The 24,030-nt window shown below is 50.7% G+C and overlaps 1 protein-coding gene across 3 annotated transcripts; it reads left to right on the top strand.

The window, feature by feature from the left end:
* Positions 1–406: 406 nt before the first annotated feature.
* Ubiad1 (UbiA prenyltransferase domain containing 1) lies at positions 407–24,030 on the top strand. 3 transcript variants are annotated; one of them, XM_087549497.1, is made up of 3 exons: positions 414–1,252; positions 2,718–2,817; positions 9,841–11,987. In XM_087549497.1, the coding sequence occupies exons 1-3, from the start codon at positions 710–712 to the stop codon at positions 10,326–10,328; spliced, it is 1,131 nt and encodes a 376-aa protein (XP_087405623.1). In that variant the 5' UTR covers positions 414–709; the 3' UTR covers positions 10,329–11,987.

Raw genomic sequence — 24,030 nt, 5'->3', positions numbered from 1 at the left:
GAAGCTTGGGTTGACCTCAAACTCACTATCTAATAAGGGATTAAGGGATTGTCCTTGAATTCTCTTCCTGTCGTCATCTCCCAAGTTAGTTTGTAGGACCACAGAGATGAACCACCAGCTCAGCATGTGCACACTATGACCAAAGTAGGATTTATTGGGGGTAATCTCTCCCTCACAATGAGTCTTATTTCTTATTTTAGTAAGTGAACCTGCCCAGTATAACGCAAAGCGACACGCCCTGAAATTCTTGGAGTGCTAAAACAGTAGGTTTTTTTCCAGTGACTTGCTTGCTCTTAGAACCCGCGCTCTGACCTTTGACCACGCCCTTCTCTGATCACGCCCCTCGCCGGCCTTCACCCGGCCCTGCCCACCCAGGCCTGTGTTTCCCGGCCGGCCTCCTGAGGCCGACGCACAAGATGGCGGCGCCGATGGCCCGCTGGAAGTTGCGGGCCGAGGCCGGCTATTGAGTTGTGGCACAGGGAAAGGGACCCCAGACAGGTCTCGCTCAGGTGACAGGTGAGCGGGCAGCGCCGCTGACCCCGTGACGGTGCATGGCCTCCTCGTTGCTGTCTCCAGTTTTTACCGCCCCCCAAACCCTGCCCCGGGGCGGAACCAAAGGTCAGGCCAGTCTGTCCCGCCTATCTTCGTCTCGGGGCGGTTCCCGTGAGTGGCTCACTTTTAGAATTGAGTTTAGCCACGTGTAGCTTCCATGGCTGCGGTACAGGCCCCGGGGGAGAAGATTAATATCCAGGCAGGAGAGACGACCCAGGTCGGGGACACGGACCAGCAGAGGAACGACTGGCCTGAGGAGGACAGGCTTCCAGAACGATCCTGGAGACAGAAGTGCGCCTCCTATGTGTTGGCCCTGAGACCCTGGAGCTTCAGTGCCTCACTCACTCCTGTGGCCCTGGGCAGTGCCTTGGCCTACAGATCCCAGGGTGTCCTGGATCCCAGGCTGTTGTTGGGTTGTGCAGTGGCCGTCCTGGCTGTGCACGGGGCTGGCAATTTGGTCAACACTTACTATGACTTTTCCAAGGGCATTGACCACAAAAAGAGTGATGACAGGACTCTGGTGGACAGAATTTTGGAGCCCCAGGATGTTGTTCGATTTGGAGTCTTCCTCTACACCTTGGGCTGTGTGTGTGCTGCTTACCTCTACTACCTATCCACCCTGAAACTGGAGCACTTGGCTCTCATCTACTTTGGAGGCCTGTCTGGCTCCTTTCTCTACACAGGAGGTAAGAATCGGCCTGTTTCCTGCTCTGAGGTCCCCAGTTGCCTGAACTGGAAACTGCCACTTTCCGTAGGAATTGTAGAAGTGTCAAAGACGCCTTACTAAGGTAGGCCGCTTGACTGGTGATCAAAACTGTCTGTATTGTGGGTACTTTGAAACCTTAAGTTGTGAAGATTCTGGCTTGGTAGTGAACATTACTCACCCACTGAAGACACGGCTTAGCCTTTAAGATCTCTTACGGTAGGGAGCTGGAAATACCCCTACAGTTGGCCGAACAGTTAAGAGCACTGACTGCTCTTTTAGAGGCCTTGAGTTTCCTAGCAAACACATGGTGTCTCACGACCAACTAAAATGGGATCTGATGCCCTCTTCTGGCATGTCGGGATACATTGCAAACAGAGCATTCATATACGTAAAATACAGAAATAAATAAACCTTGATACTTACCTGGCAAGGGAGATGGCATGATCTCAAAGGAGTTCAAAGGCTGAGGCTTATCTGTTGCAGTCCAATATGCTGATCCCTGTGATTTCCCCAAAGATGGGAACTCAAAGGCAACTGTACCTAAAAAACTGTGTGTGTGTGTGTGTGTGTGTGTGTGTGTGTGTGTGTGTGTGTGTATTATTGCTCTTATAGAGGACCCAGGTTCAGTTCCCAGGACCCATGCTGACAAACATTTAACTTTAGCTTCATGAGATCCAACACCCTCCTGGAGCCTCGGCGGGCATCAGCACACATGTGCACACACACATCAATACAATTCTTAGAACAACCAAAAAAAAAAAAAAAAAACCCATAGCGTGGGCTGGCAAAATAAGATAATGGCCCCCACCACAGAGCCTGGTGACCTGAGTTAGATCTCCAGGATTCATAGGTTAGAAGGGGAGAACCAACTTATGAAAACTGTCCTCAAAACTCTTACGCACCCACTCAAAATAAAAACGGCAATGCGTAATAAGAAGGCATAGTATGACAACTATGTAAGTTACTAACGTCGTCATTTAGTCTGTCTTTCTGCCATCTTCCCTTTCAGTCTTTTGGGACCATTGTGTGTCTGGTCCTTCACTAACTGAAGTGTGATGCAGTGCGTAACCAGGTGTAAGAGGTGGTAAGTGCCATGGCGCAGGGCAGAGAAGGGGACAGGTGACTGCTTTAAGTCGTTTGATTGGTATGATGGCAGTGAGAGATGGTGGAATTGGTCATGGGATGCCTGCGAGTAGAACTCTAGGTAAAGGGAGCCGCAAGGGCCAAAGCACCTGCGTAATAGGAAGAAATGCACTGTGTGCACGGGGGAAGCAGTCCAGGGGTGTAGAAGAAGAGAGGAAGACGTGTCTGGGTAGGGGTAGGCAGGCTTGCAGGCTGTATAGGCCCTTTGGGCTCATGCACGTCTTTACCCTGAGGCGCAGGAGCCATTGCAAGGCAGTGAACAGCAGTATGGAGTCATGGTTTGAAAGAATCTCTCTGGCTGGGATTAACAGATGAGCATGGTGGACAAGGGTGGGAAACAAAGGCCCAAGTCAGAGGCCGTGAGCAGTCCAGGCAAGATGTTCAGTGGCTTGCATCGAGGTGGTGGCCACAGGAAGGTGAGCCAGGTTCCGAATGGACTTTGGAGGTAGACAGCGTTGGCCAGTGGACTGGATCTTAGGTAGAGACACCACAGAATTAAGCTTGACTCAATCAGGTTTGGCCTGAGCCACTGGAAGGGTACAGTTGATGTTGTCCTGCCACACAGAGGAGAAAGGCAAGACTTGGAGGGAAGTCAGATCGACTCTGGACATCCTAATGTCTGCTAGAGCTCCAAGTGGAGATGGGAGAGGGTAGTTGGATAAAGCAGCCAGGGGTAAGGAGGAGACTTGGGCTAAAGAGACAGATATTTGGAAATCATTGGCTTATAGATAAAATAGGGTTGGTCAGATGGTTAGAGAGAGTGTTGGTAAAGAGCACAGGACCTCCAGCCTAAGAGGAGGGAAGATGAGGCCCATATAAAGGAGACTGAGGGAGTGGGAGGAAAATAAAAGACAGTAGTTGCCCGCAGCCAGGTGTAAAGTTAGGGCAATTCAAAAAGTTGAGGCAGCTAGGCCGTGGTGGAGTGTGCCTTTAACCCCAGCACTTAGGAGGCAAAGGCAGACAGATCTTGAGTTTGAGGCTAACCTGGTCTACACAGTGAGTGAGTTCCAGGATAGATAGGGCTACACAGAGAAACCCAGTCTCAAAAAAAAAAAAAAAAAAAAAAAGACCAATAACAAAAAATGTCTGAGGCAGAGGCAGGCAGATCTGTAATACCTACATGGGAGAATGAAGCAGAAAGTTTCATGTAAGTCACACAAACACTCACACACACACTTGAGGATAGCCTTAGTTACATAGTGAGGTTCTGCCTCAAGAAAAAAAAAAAAAGTTAAAGGAAACCTGTAGGCCGCTGTGGTAGAAAGTGTAAGGGCTGTTGAAGGAGAGCCTTCTGTGTTCCTCAACTTTCCATTGCTGTGTCAAACACCTGAAATAATCAGCTTATTGGGAGGAGAGGCTAATTAGCCTAGAGGCTGCCAGTTTACGGTTCGTTGGCCTATGACTCGGTGTTCATGGCTGGGATCCATGCTGAGGAAGTCTAGTTATCTTTTGTCTGGGAGCGAATAGAGGAAGAGGAGTAGGCTAGATCCAGGTCCCAGTGTCTCCTCCACGTACACATCCCGTGACTGGAACCCCCTACTCTTTTTTTTTTTTTTTTTTTTTTTTGGTTCTTTTTTTCAGACCTGGGGACCAAACCCAGGGCCTTGCGCTTCCTAGGCAAGTGCTCTACCACTGAGCTAAATCCCCAACCCCGGAACCCCCTACTCTTAAGAATCCCTCCACTGTCTAGTGTGATGGCACATGCCTTCAGTTCCAGCACTTCAGAGGTAGGAGTTCAAGGCCAGCCTGGTCTACGGAGCTTGTTCTAGGATAGCCAAAACTACACAAACTTTGCCTTGAACCACCCTCTCGGCAAAAATTTTAAAAAATGAATAAAGTTTTAAAATTCTACCACTGGTCTGGAGAGATGGCTTAGCAGTTAGAGTACTTGTTGCTTTTCTGGAGGACTCAAGTTTAATTCCCAGCACCACCACGTCAGGCCACTTATGGCCTCCTGTAAATAAATCTTCAGGTCCACAAGCCCCCTCATCCTCTCCTGATCTCTATAAGCACCTACATGTGTGTCCATCCACTCACACAGATGCATGCACATAAATCAAAATAATTGTTAAAAACAAAATATTCTACCAGCCCAGGAACTAAGTCTTCAACACATGAGCCTTCTGGAATTCTTCTCTGACCCATGACCTTGTTGAAGTGACATTTTAACCAAACCTTGAAGGAAACAGAAGTGGCCTGAGTAAAGGGCCAGCAAGTGCAAAGGTCTGTGGTCTGGTGTGGTCCAGGGGAGAATGAGGCCCTGGTGGAGGGACAGCAGAGGTTACAGACAGGACAGTCTGCTCGCCCTTTCCCAGCTGTCAGCTTCTTCCCTCACCCTCAGCCTCCACAGCTCAGTCCTCCCCTTGGCTCAGTCCTTTGGTTTCCTTCCTTGGCTTGGTCTTTGGTGATTATAGCCAGTGTTACTTGTTAAGCTGGCAACTGCCAAGTGTGATAGAAGCTGGGGACTGGACAGCTCCCGGTGCTCTTTTTACTCGGGTCCAGCATGGCAAGTGTGTGTGCCTTACCTGTGAGCCACACCCCTGCTCATCCAGCTCTGTCACTCCTAGAAGTCACTTCTGAAGTCAAATTCCTGGTTGTCTCTCCAAAGACACCCCCATTACCTGCAGATTTTCTCATTTTACTCAGTGGCATTATTTTTCTCTTCGTGTGTGTGTGTGTGTGTGTGTGTGTGTGTACATGCATGTGCGTGTGTGCACGTGCATGAGTGCGCATGAGTGCACAGGCCCTCCTATGCTAGGCGGGCACTCCACCTCTGAGCTGCATCTCTAGCCCACTCATAATTCCATCCTTCTAGTTCTTCAGGCACAAAGCCATGAGTATCCTTACTAGCTTTTCAGGGGTTGTTTTTGAGACAGGGTTTCTTGTGTAGCCACGGCTGTCCTACAACGTGCTTTGCAGGCCAGGATGGTCTTGAACTCACGGATCGCACCACTATGCCTGACCAGTCTCTTCTCATCTGGGACCTAGCACATCAGCACGTTGTATTTCTGTTAAAAGTCCATTTGAAATCTGACCACTGTTCCTGTGTCCTGCCTCCACCATGATCCTCTCCCACAGTACTGCGGAAACCCCTGATGGTTTCTGTGCATCTGCCCTCATCCCTTTCCGGCTACTGTCTGACCGTCAGCCACAGTTACCCTGTTAGTGGGAGGCAGCTGACAGCCCTGTCTAACTCTCTTCAACGTGGCTCCGTCTCATTCAGAGTAAAGCCCTCCCGGCCGGTTCTGGCCTGCCTTCATCTTTTCTCTTGGACCTGGGGTATGAAGGCACACACTTGATGGGTGCCAGTCTCTCTTTTGGAATGTGCTTCCCCATCCCCGTGTTGCTTAAGTGAACCTCCCTCACCTTCTCCCTCACCTTCTCCCTCACCTTCTCCCTCACCTTCCCTAGGAGGCTTTGCTTTCTATCTCATTTTAAATCACAGTTAGCCGTAGCCAGTGATGTTCCACGTCTATAATTCCAGCCTGGGCTTACAAGGGACACCAACCTCACAAAACAAAACAAAACAAAACAAAACAAAACAAAACAAAACAAAACGATAAAGGTGGAGTGTCAAAGAGAAAGACAAGCACATGCGTGAGTGAACACAACTGCATACATGAACATAACACGTCTCACACACGTAAGTTAACCTACTCATACAGTGTGCAGTGAGCAATTAAGACTGACATTTATTGGGCTGGAGAGATGGCTCAGTGGTTAAGAGCCCCAACTGCTCTTCCAGAGGTCCTGAGTTCAATTCCCAGCAACCACATGGTGGCTCACAACCATCTGTAAAGAGATCCGATGCCCTCTTCTGGTGTGTCTGAAGACAGCTACAGTGTACTCATATATAATAAATGAATAAATCTTAAAAAAAAAAAGACTGACATTTATTGAGCATTATCTGGCTTCTCTCTGTCTGTCTGTCTGTCTGTCTCTCTCTTTCTCTTTCTCTCTCTCTTTCTCTGTCTCCTCGTTCTCTCTTTGGTTTTTTGAGCCAGGGTTTCTCTAGTCCTTGCTATCCTGGAACTTGCTCTGTAGACTAGACAAGCCTTGAACTTACAGAGATCTGTCTGCCTCTACCGTCCAAGTGCTAGGATTAAAGGTGTACACCACTACCACCACCCAGTTTATCTCTCCTTTTTTAATACCTATTTTTACTCTGTGCACATGTGTTTTGCCTGCATGTATATATGTGCACTAGGTACATGCAGGGTCCCAGAGTCAGAAGAGCATTGGTTCCCCAGGAAGTAGAGAAGTAGAGTTATAGGCATTGTAAGCTGCCCTGTGGGTGCTGGGAATCGAACCTGGTCCTCTGGAAGAACAACCAGTGATCTTAACTACTGAGACATCTCTCCAGCCCCATAGATTTTCTTTCAACATTGGCTTTTGCTGGTATGTAATTGATGTGCAGTAGAGCATGTTTGACTTGGTGGACCTTGACAGGTGTAAACAGCTGTGTCGTCCTTGCATTTCCATCATCCCCCAGAGCCCACTCTATCCTCAGCTGTGCAAGGTAAATGCTCACGGGGCTGGTTCTGTGTGGTCTAGAGCGCCGTGTGGAGGGAACTGTTGCTATGACTACTTACGACTTTGTTTATTGCAGCATGGACTCTGCTTGCTTGCTTGCTTTTGGAGACAGGGTCTCTCTACATGGCCCTGGCTAGCCTGGAATTCACCGTGTAGACCAGGCTGGTCTTCAACTCTCAGAGATCCTCTTGTCTCTGTCTCTAAGGGACTGGGATTAAGGGTGTGGTCACCACTCCTGGCCTCTTGTGAGTCCTTGTGTCTGCCTTCTTCTGCCCGGTGTGACGTCTGTGGAACTCACCATGTTGTCGCGCATGTCAGGAGCTGATTTTTATTGTTGAATGGTGTCTGTTGAGGGACACGCCACACTTTTGTTCTGCTCACCTGTTCAGGGACCTTTGGGTTGTATCTGTGTTTTTTCTGTTGTGACTGAACATTCATGTTCAAGTTTTTTTTTTTACGAGTATTTGTGTTCATTTCTCCTGAGTAAATGCCTGGGAATGGAACTGTTGTGGCCTCCGCTGGGTGAGCAGGGTGACATTTAATCCTACAAAGAGCTGCCAGCCCCTTTCAGCAGTACCTGCACTGCTCACACCCCAAGCCACATGGTCTGCAGGTTTGCCACCTTTTCCATGAGTTAGCCTCTGTGTGTGTGGCCAGACTGACCAGAAACCAGTGATCCTCCTGTTTCTGTCTTTCAAGTGCTAGGATTACAGGCATGTACTACCACTTGGCCCTTGCCAACTTTTTGATGTAGGTCTTAACAGATTAATTCTAGCTGATGTGTGAAAGGGGGCCCAGTATTTCACTGTTATCTCCTTCAGAACATGGTGTTGCAAGGGGTAGGAACACTCAAAGAGAGACTGCCATGCGGGTCCCATCTCTAAGTCAGGAGGTACTTCTGGTCTGTCTTGGGCCATGTCTCCCACACTGAGAGTGCTCTTTCCAAAGGTTCAGCCATGTTACTGCATCAGATAAACCAAACGCTATCAGACCTTTCTTATTCCTCAAGTAGGCTTGTGCTTGGCTTTAGTGGAGGACCCACTTGCAATCAGGACAGGTTTCTGTTGTGTTGTGCTGTGCTGTGTTTTGAAGCTCATTAGAGTCAGAGAGAGAAGCAAACTGTAAATCTAGCTGCTGGGAGGAGAGGGATGGAGAAGAGAAAGAGAAAGAAAGAAAGGAGAAGAGAAGAAAGAGGAAAAGGAAGGTCATGGTAGGAAGATAGCCATGTGGTGGAACGTGAGGGCTCAGACAAGGACTGAGAGAGTCTGCAGTATTGGGGGAAGCTTAGGCTTTGGCCAGTGTGCAATAAAGAGAAGCAAAAGGAAGTCAGTGAGCATGCTCATGGCTGAGGCTCCATGTCACCTTTTGGCTGCTGAGCTGAGGGCTGGATCTTTGCAGCACCCAGCTAGAGGTCAGTTCTGTCCCATCCAGAGCCCTGCTATGGTGTGTAGGTCAGCGAATAGACTGGAATAGAGGAGCTGGGCCTGGGAGGAGGCTTCCTGAATACCTGCAGTGTGCAGGGCGTGTGTGTTCCCTGGTTCTGGGTGCTTCCTGGTGCCAGGGAACTGAGGGGTCAATGCCTGTGGTACTTGTAGGGATGCTGCATTCAAACAAAAAACCAGGGGCTCTCAGTCATTGCCAGCAGGCCCACACTGCTTCTGGGAAGGTGAGGTTGGCCAGACCTTGGTCCTTGGTTCCCATGGTTTTAGATCCCCTGCAGACCACTGTCACCTGTCATTTCAGACTGGTTAAAAAGTGATCAGCTATCCTGCGGCCATGCATTTTAATGTCATTAGATTTAAATAATTTTTTTTAGATTTATTTATTTATTTTGTATATGAGTACACTGTAGCTGTCTTCAGACACACCAGAAGAGGGCATTGGATTTCATTACAGATGGTTGTGAACCACCATGTGGTTGCTGGGATTTGAACTCAGGACCTCTGGAAGAGCAGTCAGTGCTCTTAACCACTGAGCCACCTCTCCAGCCCTTTAATGTCATTAGATTTAGAGACTTCACAGGGTCATCTCTTTGGCCAGCTCCCACCATGACACAGTCGTAGTGGGAAGAATTCTTGAGTTAGAAGTGTTTGTTACTGTGGCTGTGTTCACTGCAGCCCCAGCACCAGGTACTGGGGAGCCAGCTGTGACAAGCCAGATGCTGGGATTTTGATTCCAAAGACACAAGGTCGTTGACAGTTTGAGTGTGTGTTGGGAGAAAGGACAAACCCAGAGTTTTGAAGATGCTGGAATAGTGAGGGGTTCTTACAAAATCAAAAGCCATAAGGAGGGTGTGGCAGTATTCCAGAGTAAAATGGCCCTGTTGGACCACAATGGGGTGTGGTATGATACTGGGGCTGGAGGGAGGGAGTAGGCAGGCTTTGGAGCAGAGTGTCACTAGGGATGACGTGGTTTGACTGATGAGAACCGCAGAGGGCACACTGCATGATAACCTTCCCTGTTTTCTTCTTTACATGGGTGACAGTTTCTTTCCATAGAAGTTAGAGGCTGTGAAATGCTATGGTGTCTTAATGGGGTCTTTCAAACCAGAAAAAAGACTCAGGGGACGGGGAGGAGGCAAACTGTACATTTTGCCTTGCAGGGCTGGAGAAGGGCAGAAGAAATCAGTGCACTGGACCATAAAACCCTTTGTGTTCTTAGCTTCTGTCACCTCTGTGAACCTGGAGCTCTGGGCACTTTGTGGCAGGAACTTTTTTGGGACAAATCCTAAAAGGCAGACTTGTTGGGCACCTGGCAGTTGGACTCAGAAGTCTGAGTCTGTTGGGTCCTTTGGGGGTGCTCCAGTGATTGCTCACCCTCTAGCCTCATCAGACATGTGTTCTCTTGGACAGCCCCTCAGTGTCCACCCTTGATTCACTCCGCCTCTCTGGCTTTTCTGGCCGCAGGAATTGGATTCAAGTACGTGGCACTGGGAGACCTCGTCATCCTCATCACTTTCGGCCCGCTGGCCGTGATGTTTGCCTATGCTGTCCAGGTGGGGTCCTTGGCCATATTCCCTCTGGTCTACGCCATCCCTCTGGCCCTCAGCACAGAGGCCATTCTCCATTCTAACAACACCAGGGACATGGAGTCTGACCGCGAGGCTGGCATCGTCACGCTGGCCATCCTCATCGGGCCCACCCTCTCCTACATCCTCTACAACACGCTGCTCTTCCTGCCCTACCTGATCTTCACCATCCTGGCCACGCACTGCAGCATCAGCCTGGCACTGCCCCTCCTCACCAGCCCCATGGCCTTCTCCCTGGAGAGGCAGTTCCGCAGCCAGGCCTTCAACAAGCTGCCCCAGAGGACGGCCAAGCTCAACCTCCTGCTGGGGCTTTTCTATGTCTTTGGCATCATCCTGGCACCAGCAGGCAGCCTGCCCAGACTCTGAGGAGACCAGCAGCTCCCACCACAGCCCAGCCCCTCCTCAGGAGGTATAGAAGCCAAAGACTGAGAAGGGGTGCCAGTGGCCAGGGTGGGTGCAGGCACAGACTCTGAACTCTTGCCCTTGTGTGTCGGGATGATCTTCCTAGAGATAATCTGCTTGTGATTTGTGTCCCAGGTCACGGGGAACCCTGAAACCACTCTAGTGTCTGAAGAGGAATTGGACGCACTGTCCCTGTGTTATTTATAGTCTCCACTAGAGGGTGCTGTTAGGCCACTTTAGGATGGAAGGCCCATTTCCCCTCTTGTTCTAGACAGAATGCCCTAACAATTTGTGAAGGAGCTGTGTCCCAAGAGAGCCGTAGTGACTAGGCATGGTACTGCCCTGTTACCTTGGCACGTAGGAAATTGTAGTAATTGGTGCCAGGTCCCATTTACACAGAACACCTGTCCCCTGAATGTGCCACCTGCTGGAGAAGGGCCCTCATGAACAGCATGTGCTCCTGGCTTTTGTGTAGTTGGTGGTTCATACGCTTCTGTCCTTCACGTCTCCTTTCAGTCCTCACCACTGCGGAGGAAAGGGTCAGATCACCCTGCAGCAAGACAGCTAAGCCTGGGGCGGTGAGAAAAGCACTCCCCTCTCGGTAACACATGGCATGGGGCGGTGAGGGAACTGCTTCCCTCTGTGGACTCCACTAGGGTGGCAGTAATTTTGGGGACCTGAAGCAGTCATGGGATGGGCATTTAAAGCCCACAGGGCTGGTCTCCTACCTGGTATTCCTCCTGCCCAGCATCTCTGCCTCCATTTGTCCCCAGTATCCAGACAGTGGGCAACAGTAACATGAGTCAGGGACACTTGCCCACATCCACAGAGCCACAGGATGGGCAAGGCAGGGGCCTCCTGAGTGTACAAGCCAGTGGATGACAGTCCCGGCCCCACTCAGCCAGAATGAGAGGCCATGCCAGTGAAAGAACTAAGAACATGGTTCTTCATCTCTCTGTGCTTGGTTGCCTTGTTCAGATAGTGGGTGGCTTCAGCGAGGACCAGAGGTGTCTCAGTCTCTCCTGTCACACCCGTCTGAGTGTAACAGCATCTTGCATGGAGATGATCACACCATCTCCAGTGTGCTTCCCTCTGACCAGCTGTCCTGGAGGGTGCTTCAGGCTCTCAGCCTGCAGAAAACCACCTTGACGTAGCACTGGGTCACTTCCTTGGGGAAACGTTTAAACATTGCCCAGAGTTCCTCTGTAGTCAGGGTGGTTTGTCTACCAGAGAGCCGGGGTCCCTGAGCTCGAATCAGGGTCCAGAAACCTAGGAGAGGAATATTCTTTCCTGTTCTCCCCAGCACGCTGGGTTTGTGGCATCTGGGGCTTTGCAGTGTCCTGCCTATGACCCCTGCTTGGGGCTGACAATTTGTCACCCAGAGCCTGGAGGACCAATGACTCTCACTGTCCATATGCCGGGCCTGATATGTGGCTACCCTCATGAGAACTGTGTCAGCTGCTACACCGAGCTCTGGTGCAGATTTTAAATGCCTATTTTTATATATGATCCCCAGAGGCCATATTTGATGCCACATTTTGTATACAGACCACCATAATTTGTATTATGTCTCCTGATTCAATGAAGGTTTCCTGTAAATTTATTAAAATAAGAGAAAATACATGTCCGTGGCTTCGTGCTTCCTCTCCCTCCACTGCTTCTCTTCCTGGAAATGCACAGAGACTTCAGGGGGTACCAGGCGTAGTGGTGCACAGTTTTAATTTACCGCACTTGGGAGTCAGGCTGGCGAGTCTCTGGGAGTGTGGCCAGCCAGAGATACACAGTGAAACCTTGTCTCCAAAACAAAAACTCATTCCAGGACTTTAGGATAGTGCTGTATGGTAGAGGGTCGCTTCATTACCAGTGACGAATTTGGGAACTGTTTGACCAGGGTTGATGGTTTTGTGACAATTTGACATAAGCGTGACTCACTGGAAGGGAAGCCTCAGTTGAGAAAATGCCTTCATAGGACTGGGCTGTTGGCAAGCCCATTGGACAGTTTTTAAAGTTAGTGATTGATGTGGAAGGGCCCAGCCCATTGTGGGTGCTTCCATCCCTGGGTTCTATAAGAAAGCGGGCTGAGGAAGCCACGAGGAGCAAGTCAGTAAGCAGCATCCCTCCATGGCCTCTGCATCAGCTCCTGCCTCCAGGTTCCTGCCCTGTGTGAGTTCCTGCTGTTTTCCAATGAACAACAATGAGAAGGTGTAAGTCCTTCCCTCACGAAGTTGCTTTGGTCATGGTGTTATATCACAGCATTGGTCACCTAGGATAGGGGCCATTAGGGATGGTGTCAGGGATCATTGAGAGCCAGCTAGCCAGACCCCATTAACCGCCCCTCTTTCCATCCCCACTCACATTTTTCTTCTGCTAGGTCACCATGCTGATGGATTAGGAACATGTAATAGATGGAGTGCGTTTACGTTTTGGCTAGGCATTTGACAATATATCCTTACGAACGAGGCAGAGATGTGTGGATTGGATATCACAGTACTTAGATAAATTCCCGAGGCTGAACGCGCCGTGGGAGAGAGCTGACAGATCAGCGTGTCAGTAGCGGCAGGGAAGGCAGCCTTCAGCAGCACACTGAAACAAGCCCTGCCCTCTGCCCTCTGCCCAGCGAGACTCAACACCTGTTATTAACAACTGGAGTAAGGCAGCCCAGATTGAAGCTTCCTCTGAGGACCGATAACTAGGATGCTCATGAATCAGAGAGCTGCTTTCACAGGTCAAGAGAGAAAGTGAGCTTGAGCAAACGCAGAGCGATGCACTCAGGTCTCTCCCCCCCAGATACGATTAGGAAGGAGGTGCCCTGGGACGGAGGGCAGATGTGGCTGTGGGTTTTAGAATGACTCTAGGCTACATGGTCACGCACCTTTACCATTTGAGTCAGATTTATTCTGCTCTCCCAGTGAGTAGCAGGGAATCCAATTCCAGGAACCTCAGGATCTTCCCCTGCCTGTAGGGTTGGTCACTGGGGACCAGTAGGGGCCTGAAGTCTGGGGTTTTTAGCTAGGCCTTCAGTCCTTCCATTCACCAGCTGTAAGGTTGCCTCTCTGCTACCTGGTGCTGGGGTTCAGGCCTGGAATCCACCCTGAACCTTGAAGGGTTCAGGATGCCCTGCCTGACAGGTACCCTGGGCCTATGTGGGGATGCTGGCTTTTGCCACCCTGTGCCCATTTTCTACCTGGGGCTCTGTGAACTATCCTTTATCTGGTCTCCCTGTTCACCTCTGCTGCTCAAACATGCCTCTCTTCCACATGTTCGCTGAACCCTTGCACAGTGTCCCACCTAGACGACCTTGGAAGCTCAGGGCTGGCCTGTTCTGGAGGGGAAAGAATCATGAACCCACCATATGCTGTCCCACTTTCTGTATTAATAACCACATCCACACCGGAAGCTGGCCCTAACCTCAGACTAAGACAGTGATGACCTTGGTGAAGGCCTATGCTACAGGAGATACACAGGAAGGAGATTATGGTTCAGAACAAGAAGGCGGAAGCCATAGCTGGTTTTCACGGGCTGGACTTGAACCTGGACACCTTGTTTGCCTTGGAGAGACTCAGTGTGGAGACAGATCAAGGCATATCACGGAGATGTGCACTTGGATCTCAGAAGTACCTTCGACAGCACATAGAGTGCAGATGAATGGAGTTATAGTTAGGGCAACTACATTTCTAGGTGTGCATTTATGTGTGTGAGTATTGCATGGGTAACAACTGTAGCAGACATTTTACACGTTCTCAGTGTGGGAACCATACTTTGAAGACATTATTAGCAAACCAGATCTTGTCCAAGGAGCATTTGGAAGAAGGATGAGGGCACACACAACCAACCACATTGGTCTGGAAAGGAGACCCAAAAGAGGAAGAGGGCATGTGGTGTTCAAAGAGCAAAACCAGGACTTGCAGATAGGAGTTGCATGACCCTATGGAATAGCCCTTGTGTTAAAGGACCCTCGCTAGCCATGAGTGGGAACCGCAGTTGGGGTATTCGGAACATCCCAGTGGTGTGCTGCAACTAAAGAGAAAGGGTGGTTCCTTGGCAAGAACTCCGAAGCGAAGAGTCACACCACAGAGAGGTTAGATGAGGCAACCCGGGTCTTCTAACCCTGCGATACGGCTGTCCTGATAGTTGCTCCATGAACCTGACCGGGAGGGTTGGAAACAGAGGATGCAAGAAGCATGTTGACATTTCAGTTTCTAAGTGTCACCACAGCTGTGATGACTGATACCCTCTTCCTGCTTCGTTTGCCTTTCAAAAATTATATACAGATGCACAGCCAGGCACACGTCCATGCAGTTGACTTCACCCTCAGTGGCTCTCGAAGGGAGGTGGCTTCTCTCTCTGTGCCCACTGCTAACGGACTGTCGACCTCTTACATTACTGCCTGCAGACCATGCAGGCTGGGGTAAAAGAACGCCTCTGGTGAGACCTGTACTCAGGTGGCAGCTGACTGACATTTGTGATCTGCCAGGACAGCAGAGGGTGGGGAAGCCTGGTGAGGCCCTGCCTGAGAGCCTGAGAACCTCGGAGCTCACCAGCAGAGGCAGGCGGTTGTAACAGTGAGACGCTCTCCTTCCTCCCAAGGTGTAGCAGCACTAGAGGAGGCAGCGAATGTCTTGGTCCCATGCTCCCATCAAACTGTGACGGGCAACAGGAGACCGCTCTGGGCTCTGGTGATTAAGGCCTGCCTCAAAGTCCGTACTCCACGTTCCAGCCGCACCTCTGCTTCCGTATTTCCCAGCACCGTTAGAGCCAGAGTCATTGTATAGCAAGAGAGAAAGCTCCAGTGTGTGTTCTGCGTCTGTTACCGTGTCTAGTGTCGGTGTCCCCGAGCAGGTGGCTGGTGGACAGGCAGGTAAGACTGAATTTAGCACCTGCCCAGCGCTAGGCACAACCGACCAACAGTGGGGTTCAACACCCAGTCGTGGACCACGGGCTCGGGAGCGGCTAGACCCTGTGGGACAGGTTTGCCGACCACGCTGATGTGCACACCACATAGCTGCTGACCCTCAGCAGTGAGGACAGGTGAGTTCCGCTCGGGCTTTGAAGTGGAAGGGAAGAAATGACAGTAACTTGAAGATCTCTTAAGGTCCAGCTCCCGTTTCCGGAAACCTGTAAATAATTAAGGTGTTGGATAAACGAGGGAATGTCCGGGATATTGCTGCCGTTTACTGCGAGTTCACTGTGTGCCAGGCATTGTCCTGAAGCTTAAATATGTTGTTTTAATGTTCCCAACAGCTCCATGAATAGAGTATTTTTTTTTCATGAGACAAAAAGCTGAGTAAAGGGAGATGATTAATTGCCCAAGTCACCCATCATTCAGACCTTAGTCTGTGCCCGTGCAGCTTCTCTCCTATGGTCTCTTGTCCTGTGTCTGCTTACCTCACAGTGTCTTACACACTTGAGAACTCCATCCACTGGTCCGGCCGTGGGAGTGGGAGGTGTGAGGAAGGTAACAGACGACTGATGGCGGCTGAGGCCTTATAGGGCTGGAGTTCCACATGGCCTTCTCATGGCCACAGTGCTTTGAAGGTTCCCAAATGTGGGAGTGTCTCAGCTACAGGCCGAGAAGGTAGTTCCCCTGAGAGTGAGCCAGCTGCCCTCCACGTGGCATTCCAAGATGGGCGAGAGGCAGCCTGAGATTAGATAGAAGAGATGAGGAGAGAGAAAACACCAGGGCCTCCCGTCTCGACACTGGCCTACAGTGTTCCTGTCTTTAAAGTGAGGTCCCCTTGGGCATCCTACTTTGGGCCTCCAGTTGCCAGTGAGAGAAGAGGTAAGTCTCCATTACTGTGGGGTGGAGCGTGGGGTCAAGGTTTCAAGTCCGATCCTGTCAGTCTTTGATGACTGCTCACCTCAGCCGGAGAGGAAGGCCCATTCTCAAGTTGAATGTGGGCTCCCACCCCTCCACCCCTCTGTCTGCCTTCAGTTTTTCCTTTTCTCCAGCACTCACCTGGCCACTGAAACAGGGCGTTTGTAGAAACAGCCCAGATGCTCTGCCTGGTGAGAAGGCAACCAGCCACCAGGGGGCCTTGGAGAGAACTCCAGTTCACCTTCAGGGGATCAAGATCTGCTCCACTGTGAGAGTTACTTGGGTACAGGCTGGGTATAGGAGGTGGGGGGCGGGGGGAGACTGCCTCTTTGGGTGGGTGCGCTCACATTAGGGAAAGGCAGTAGACAAATTGGACAAATTGAGCTGTAGAACAGAGAGCAAGAACTGAAGCCTGCTGAGGGTGGAGATCATCAGGGTGCAGATTGGAGCTGATCAGGAGGGGCTTCTGGGAGGAGATGACAATGAACAGAGCTCAGGGTTCCTAAGTTAGCCAGGAGAGGTGCTGGCAACCTGGTGTACCTGTCCTCACAGCTGGAGACACTCCCTACCCCCTTTCCTGCTGCTGAGCCCATCCAAGGCACTTTTCCTTCCATTTCTTTCCGTCACATAGCCAGATGACTGCTGTGTTGAGGCAGATGTGCCAAAGGTGCCCTAATCAAGGCCAAGGTCAAAGTCGTCTGAGGAGGGACTGATATCTTGTTGAGAAACAAGCAGAAGGGGATGGTAGAGCATTTAGTCAGCCCAGGGTGCCAGTGCCAAATCCAGATGGGCGGCCTTGAAGGATGAGGCCCAGGGAGAGCATTGCAAGAAGCAAGCTCCTAAGCCTGCATCTACTGAGGATGAGGGCTCCATTCCTGTTGTCCTGGCTTTCTGCTATTTTGTTAGGCCTCTCGAATGGTTGCTACACGCTAGCATCAATACAAAGTTCTCTGTAGCAACCAAGGACAACCTATTCAGAGCCTTTCTTGCAGAAGCAAGCCAAGCCTGTTCTGGGGCCCGCCAGGAGCAATAGTGGGTAGAAAGGCTGCCTGACCCACAGAGAGCCTTCTGTTAGGTACCTCGTAGGTTCAAGGCCACATCTTGGAGTACAGTCTGAGTTCAACAGGGCAAGACTATCTCCAGAACGCCCAAGTCCATTTTACCAAAGCTGTTAGTGTATCTTTAGCCATGCACGTTACTATGTACACACATGTATATATATATGAGAGACCGTTCGGATGTGCAGGCCCCCCTCACTCTGTCCTGAGACAATGCTCCCAGTATTCAGAAAGTGTCTCAGAACCCTGAGCGAGGAGCTCCAGATAACCAGTCTCCACCCTCTTCTGGGGAGGCTGAAAAGAAACCACAGGGGCTGTGAGCGAATGAATGATAGCCCAGAGGCAGGGAGATGCAACTGTTCTTTATCCTGTCAGCTCAGAGCTGTGGCTGGCCGGATGCAGGGCCTGGCTGCTCTGCTGAGAAGAGCCATTCCTCCCTGAAGAGAAACTGTGGCAGGAAACCGGATGAAGATAGGCAAATCCTTCAAGTGAAGCAGAGCCCAAGTAATCTACGCCTCAGGCTGTGCGGTAGATGCCGGGGAGCTGTCCCAACCAGAGCTGTGAGGAAAGCCCCTGCCTCCTCAGGAGGACCTGTCTCCTAGAGGAAGCTAGGCCCTGCTCTGGGACCCTACTGCCAGCCGGGAGTTGGGGCATGGATCTCTCCGTCACATGACCAGTCATGAGAGCCATGGTAGCCCGGATTTGGGAGAGCACTTGATCTCTCACCCAGCCCCATTGTGTCCTGAGTCGGCTATGGAATTTGAGTCAAGCTGTTCTGCGGGATTAGATGACTCCCTCAAGGTCACCTGGTCACCACTAAGAAGCCGGGTCTCTCCTGACCCCAAAAGCAGCACTTCCAGGGTTAAAGTCATCCTCTATGTCATTGCTCCTCTTTATTTTGAAGGCGGGAGGGGAGGCATGGTTTTGGTTTTTAAATATAAACCTCATTTTCAACTTACACGTTGAAGGAGCCATGCCTCTTTGCCATTGTCCCTCCCAAGACCCCACCCCACCCTCCGCCACCTTCATCTCCTTTCTCCTCCTTAACCCTTTCCCTAGTAGCCTTCAGCACACCCTTTGCTCTCTGGCACCTAAACACTTCCCCAAGCTGTCTGCTCTGGGAGTGAGAGGACAGGAGGAAGAGTCAGGGCATAGGAACCGCACTAGACAGAGGGGGGCTTCTCTTTGAGAGGTGGACGATTTAACCACTGGCTTTACATGGCTGCCCCTGCAAGTCACCTGAGCCGTCCCTGAGATCTGGAGGCAGCTTTAGAGTGCAGCAGCCGTGGGCGGAGACACCTACAGGAGTGTATGCTGACGCATCTCACACTCCGACTCTCAGTTCTTCTGCCCTGTCACCTGGGTTGTGTTCATACAAGCTTACTGTCACTCTTGAGCAACGCCATGACCCAGTTTGCTAATGAGGAGGATGAGGCTCTTCCAACAGGGCTAGCACCTTGCTGATTACGTCGTCAGATTCAGAATCCAAGAGCATAGCACCAGCGGCACGGCTGGGCTTAGGAACTGGGTCTTTGACTCCTTGTCCAGTGCTCCTCCCACTATGCTCTAAGGCCTGGGCCAGCATCCCTCCTGTACACCGTCCTAGCCTCCAGAAGGCAGGGCTGAAACTGGAGGATCTGTGGCTTCCACGACCCTCCTGAAAGCAGGGATCAGCTCACCAGAGATCCAAGCACAACCAAGAGGCCAGCACAAGGCAACGGTGGCCTGAGATGGCTCCCCGGGTGAGGATGAATGGATCGGGAGATAATCCCCCTGAGAAATGAGGAGGACCAGTTGCTTTGGCAGCTGCAGGGCTGCATCTGAGCCCCAGTGCTGGTGTGTGCGCCCCCTCCAGATCCACACTGTCACTGGCTTGTTGCAGAAACAGATGTTGCTGTTCGCCATTCCTGTCTCTTTTCTCCAATAGGCACTTCAACACTGGAGGGGGAGCCAGCCACAGAGGCAGAAATCACGTGACTAATTCAGGCTTTTTCCGGAAGGGCAGGCCCCTGCAAGACTTGGGGTTCGGGGGTAGATGCGTCAGAGGATCGGCCCCTGCCCTAAGTGCTTCTGGGAAAGTCCCAGGCAAGCTACCATAGTAAAGGTGGGCACTACTTCTTGGGGGATCTACCTTCAACCTGTCGTCAGGACTGGCCCCAAAGCTGAAGACAGAGGATTGGAGGGGGTCAAGGGCTGGTGAGACCCATGTGTTTTGTTCCATCCTCATTTGAGCCTTTTCTGTCTGTCCGTCCATCCAGGCACCCATGCACTCATGCACTCATCTAATCCACCTAGCATGCACACACACATCATCCATGCATCTACTGAGAACACATCTGGCAGCAGCGTGCAGGTTTGCAGGTAAAACATTTCCCGAAAAAGGCTATGCACCCTCTCTTGCCTGCTCATCCATGACGATGATTTAATGGGAGCCTGGAGCCTCTCCTGCCCCCGAACAGCTCTGCGTCAACCCGCCTCTGTGCCCTGAGCTCTACGATCCATCAGCCTTGAGAATGGAAGGCATCCTATTTCCCAGAGGTCCATGGTAAAGTACTGGCATGTAACCGAGGAGATTCTCAAAGAGGAAAAAAAACCCAATATCACTGTGCCACTAAAGAGAGCAGAAGGTCAGGCCTGGGCCTGAGATGAGCAGGTTCTGGTGGAGAAAAACAAGATGTGTCCAGCCCGTGGATGCTGCTTTGTTTGGGAAGGAAGATCTGAGAGGTGATCTGAGAGGTGCCCCAGGAGCGATGAGGACTTATAGGGGTTGGAGAAGAAGAGTGTCTCTTGGAGGGGGGACGTAAAGTGTGACTCCATGCTTTGCTGAATGCTTTGCCTTCTGACTGGAGACCCTCAAGGTAAGCAGAGACCTGCCTAAGGACAATCTAGCACAAGGAAGAGAGGGGGGAAGACTTTATTATGCTCTACTGACCTGCAAAAGTGGGATGCCCAGCGATGGACCGACCTCTGTTCCCACAAGCCCTGCCCTGCAGATCTCAGTGGGGCAGAGCGACAGGGTTAGAGGCTGCAGCTGTTCGTCACCTCCCAAACCCCTACAGCCTGCCCTTGTCCTGTACCCCTCAGGTCTGCTGTCTTCCTCACTGGGCAGAGGACTGGTTACAAGTGAGCTCAGGGCCCACCGAGCACTGCCAAGGGCAGGAGAGTGAGCTGGTCCACCCGGACAGTTTTCATTTTGTTTTGCTTTGAGACAGGAGCTCACAGTGTAGCCCTAGCTGGCTAGAACTAGAAACACGATTAGGTTGCTCTCGAAGTTTCAGCAATCCTCCTGCCTCTGTTTCCAGAGTACTGGGATTACAGGTGCCATCACACCTGGCCAATTTCCAACAGAACTTAGTCACTGGACTGGGGAGACTCTGTTCCTCCGTGTCCTTCGCCTGATGGATGTTACGAAGGTAATTCACTGGGGAGGTGCCCAATACAGAGACACCCTTGGTAACCCCTGACTACTTAATATTCAGAGCCCATGTTACCCTCTCATACAGAGAGTTTCGGGGGGGGGATTTCATTGTTAAGTACATTAAAATTCACCTTAAATGATTTCCATAAAGACATTATTATCGGTGATAATTCTCAGTGGGTGCCTGGACTTCTAAGTGCCGGAGTTGTAGGGTGGGGGAGGGGCATGTCCTGCAGTAACTGCAGCCTGTGCCTCACATCCCTGTGGTCCACACTCTTTATCCTGCTCCAGGAAGCACTGAGGAGTTCCATCCAGCATCTCTGAATGCCTCCCGGACCCTGTCCTCATGTCCTCTCCAGTACCCCTGCCCCGACAGGAACACAGCATCGGATAACTAATCCCCAACTCCCAAGTGACACGGGGTGGAGTGAAGAACATGGTCTAGGAGAAAATGCGAGAACAGCGGCCGGCCGGAAGCCCTCAAGGGCTGGCTAACCTCTGGTGGCTCACTCTTCCCCTTCCCAACTCTTCCTCTCACTTAGCCACCCTGGCTCCTTGCTTGGATAACGTAAGCTTCACATACTGCAGCACTGTGGATTGAACCCAGGACCTCACACATCTAAGATGAGGGCTCTACCACTGAACTACATTCCCAGCCCGTTCTAGTCAGAGACGGGCATAGGAAAACTGAAGGTTACAGAGCTCTGAAAAGCTTCACAGGTACCTTCTTGTCCCCAGATGGGACTAATGCTCCAACAGCCTAGCACGGTGACTGTCTTTGCAACAGCCTGTGTCTCCAGCCTGGGTCACAAGGATCTGAAGGCCCATGCCTAGTCAGAACTAAGCCATAGTGTCAGCAGTCAGTACAGGGGTTGGGGATTTAGCTCAGTGGTAGAGCGCTTGCCTAGCAAGCGCAAGGCCCTGGGTTCGGTCCCCAGCTCCAAAAAAAAAAAAAAAAAAAAAAAAAAAGTACAGCAGTGGTTCCTGTTGGGGACTCGAGAAGGGGACATTGCCTTGTCACCACTCCCAGCCACAGTTTGCTGTTGTTTGGGAAAGATTTGATTTTGACAGCGTGTGTGCTCTGCTAATAAAGTTCAATGGCAACTCCTGAGCACGCACTACTCAGCTTTGGAGGTGAGGTGGCCCTGGTGCATTCTGGGCAGCAAGGAAGTCATATGGGAATGAGGACAGAGCACAGTTGTCTCCGTCACCGGACACCACCACTGCTCAGATTCCTGCAGCATACATTTCTCTCTCTTCTTCTGATGCTGTATTAGGGTTTTCTAGAGAAACAGAGCTGATGGGAAGGTATATGGGATTTATTAGAATGGCTTAGAGGCTGTAGGCCAGCTAGCCCAACAGTGTCTGTTTACCGACAGGAAGTCCAAGGATCCAGTAACTGATCAGTCCACAAGGCTGAACGTCTCAGCTGGTCTTCAATGTATGCTAGAATCCCGAAGATGTAGGCTCCAGTGCCAATGTTATTGCCCTTCTCATCCACAGCGTGAGTCCGCCTTCCGTCTTCTGTGTCCTTTTAAATCAACTGCTATGGAAGGCGTGGACCAGACCAAAGGTGCATCTTCCCACCTCAGAAGGCCTGGATTTAAAAGTGGGTCTTTCCACCAACCTATCTACCCTCCAGGCTCAGATTCAGGGCTCAGAGTCAGCTCACCCAACACCTACCCCGTCTATGAACTGCTGGAGCATATGACTGGACCGGTCTTGCAGAACCAAACCTGCAGGACCTCCATGACACCACAACAACAGGATATTCAAAACTTCCCGAGGAAGATCCGGTGTTAACAGTGTAGCAGCAGCCGGAGCCTCGAACCAGACCAGTGACTCACTGCAATGACGGTTTACAAGTGAGCTGTTTAGACATAAGACCCTACGGTGGGACACACAGTGGCTGACATGCCACAGCTTCCACAGAGAGACGGAGATGGTTTTAGTTTTGTTTTGTTTTTCTCTGTGGGGGGAGGTTTTAAGGGTGGAGGGGTGGGTGTGGAGAGACAGGAAGATGAGTGGGATTGATGTTCATTGAGGGAAATTCACAAAGAATCAATCAAAAAAGTCTAAAAATGTCAAAAAAAAAAGAGAAAAAGCAGGTCTTCCCACTTCAAATGATTTAATTAAGAAAAAATACCTTAAAAATTAATAAATAAAAATTAAACTGGGTGTCGGGGGTGGTGAGCACACCTTTGATTCCAGCACATGGGAGGCAGAGAGGCAGGTAGATCTCTGAGTTCAAGGCCAGCCTGGTTTACAGAGCAAGTTCCAGGACAGCCAGGGCTACACAAAGAAACCTTGTCTTGAAAAACCAAAAAATGGGCTGGAGAGATGTCTCAGCAGTTAAGAGCCCCGACTGCTCTTCCAGAGGTCCTGAGTTCCATTCCCAGCAACCACATGGTGGCTCACAACCATCTGTAAAGAGATCTGGTGCCCTCTTCTGGTGTGTCTGAAGACGGCTACAGTGTACTTATATATAATAAATGAATAAATCTTAAAAAAAAAAGAAAAACCAAAAAGAGAGGAAGGAAGGAAGGAAGAAAGAAAAAGAAAGAAAAGAAAAGAAAGAAAGAACCTTACAAATGTACCCAATCACTTAGGTTTTAGTTAATTCCAGATGTAGTCAAGTTGACACCCAGGAATAACTACCACATCTTGGTGTGTGGATCAAAAGGAAACTTGAGGTGAAAGGACTCCAGACTCTGATGCCAGACCAGTCCCCATAATGCTACATTAGAACAGATGCCCTGGCTACAACCCTGCTCAAGGTCCTTCATCATTCTTCTAAGATTGGCCTCAGAGTCAGTCTTAAAACTGTATTTGTTATGCATGCACGTGTGTGTGTGTGTGTGTGTGTGTGCACGTGCACACGTGTGCACCATGCCATGTATGTGGATTTGGGTCTCTCTAATGTGAGCACTGGGTATTGAACCTGGGTCCTTAGGCTTGGTGGCAAGTGCCTTCACCATGGAGCCATCTTGCCAGCTCATCATTGTCACTTTTCTTATCCAGAGCTTGAGTCTGCCTTCCGACTCCATGAACCTGGATCTGGCATTTGACTTACTGACTGGTGGGAAGGATGTGATATAAGACCATCGCTGCGCCTCAGAGTCCTACAGCTTCCATCCCGGCTCTCCTGGAACTTCCGGAGCCAGGAACATAATGGACCGTTCAATCCTCTCTAAGGAAGAGCAACCACGGGAAGCAGAGTTTCCGTGCCACTCAGAAGATGCCAGCACCAAGCACCACAAGGGTGAGGCAGGCATGCGAGCTCACCACGTCCCAGCCATGAGCTGTCAGTAGCCACACTGAGCACACAACGAACAGCAGTTATCCTGAGCCAATAAATCTTGGGTTGTTTGTTTA

The sequence above is a fragment of the Rattus norvegicus genome, chromosome 5 (assembly GCF_021556685.1).
Source record: "Rattus norvegicus strain SHRSP/BbbUtx chromosome 5, alternate assembly SHRSP_T2T, whole genome shotgun sequence".
In the NCBI taxonomy this organism is placed as follows: domain Eukaryota; kingdom Metazoa; phylum Chordata; class Mammalia; order Rodentia; family Muridae; genus Rattus; species Rattus norvegicus.
The sequence above is the reverse complement of the archived record's forward strand: the minus strand, read 5'-3'. Positions and strand labels throughout refer to the sequence as shown.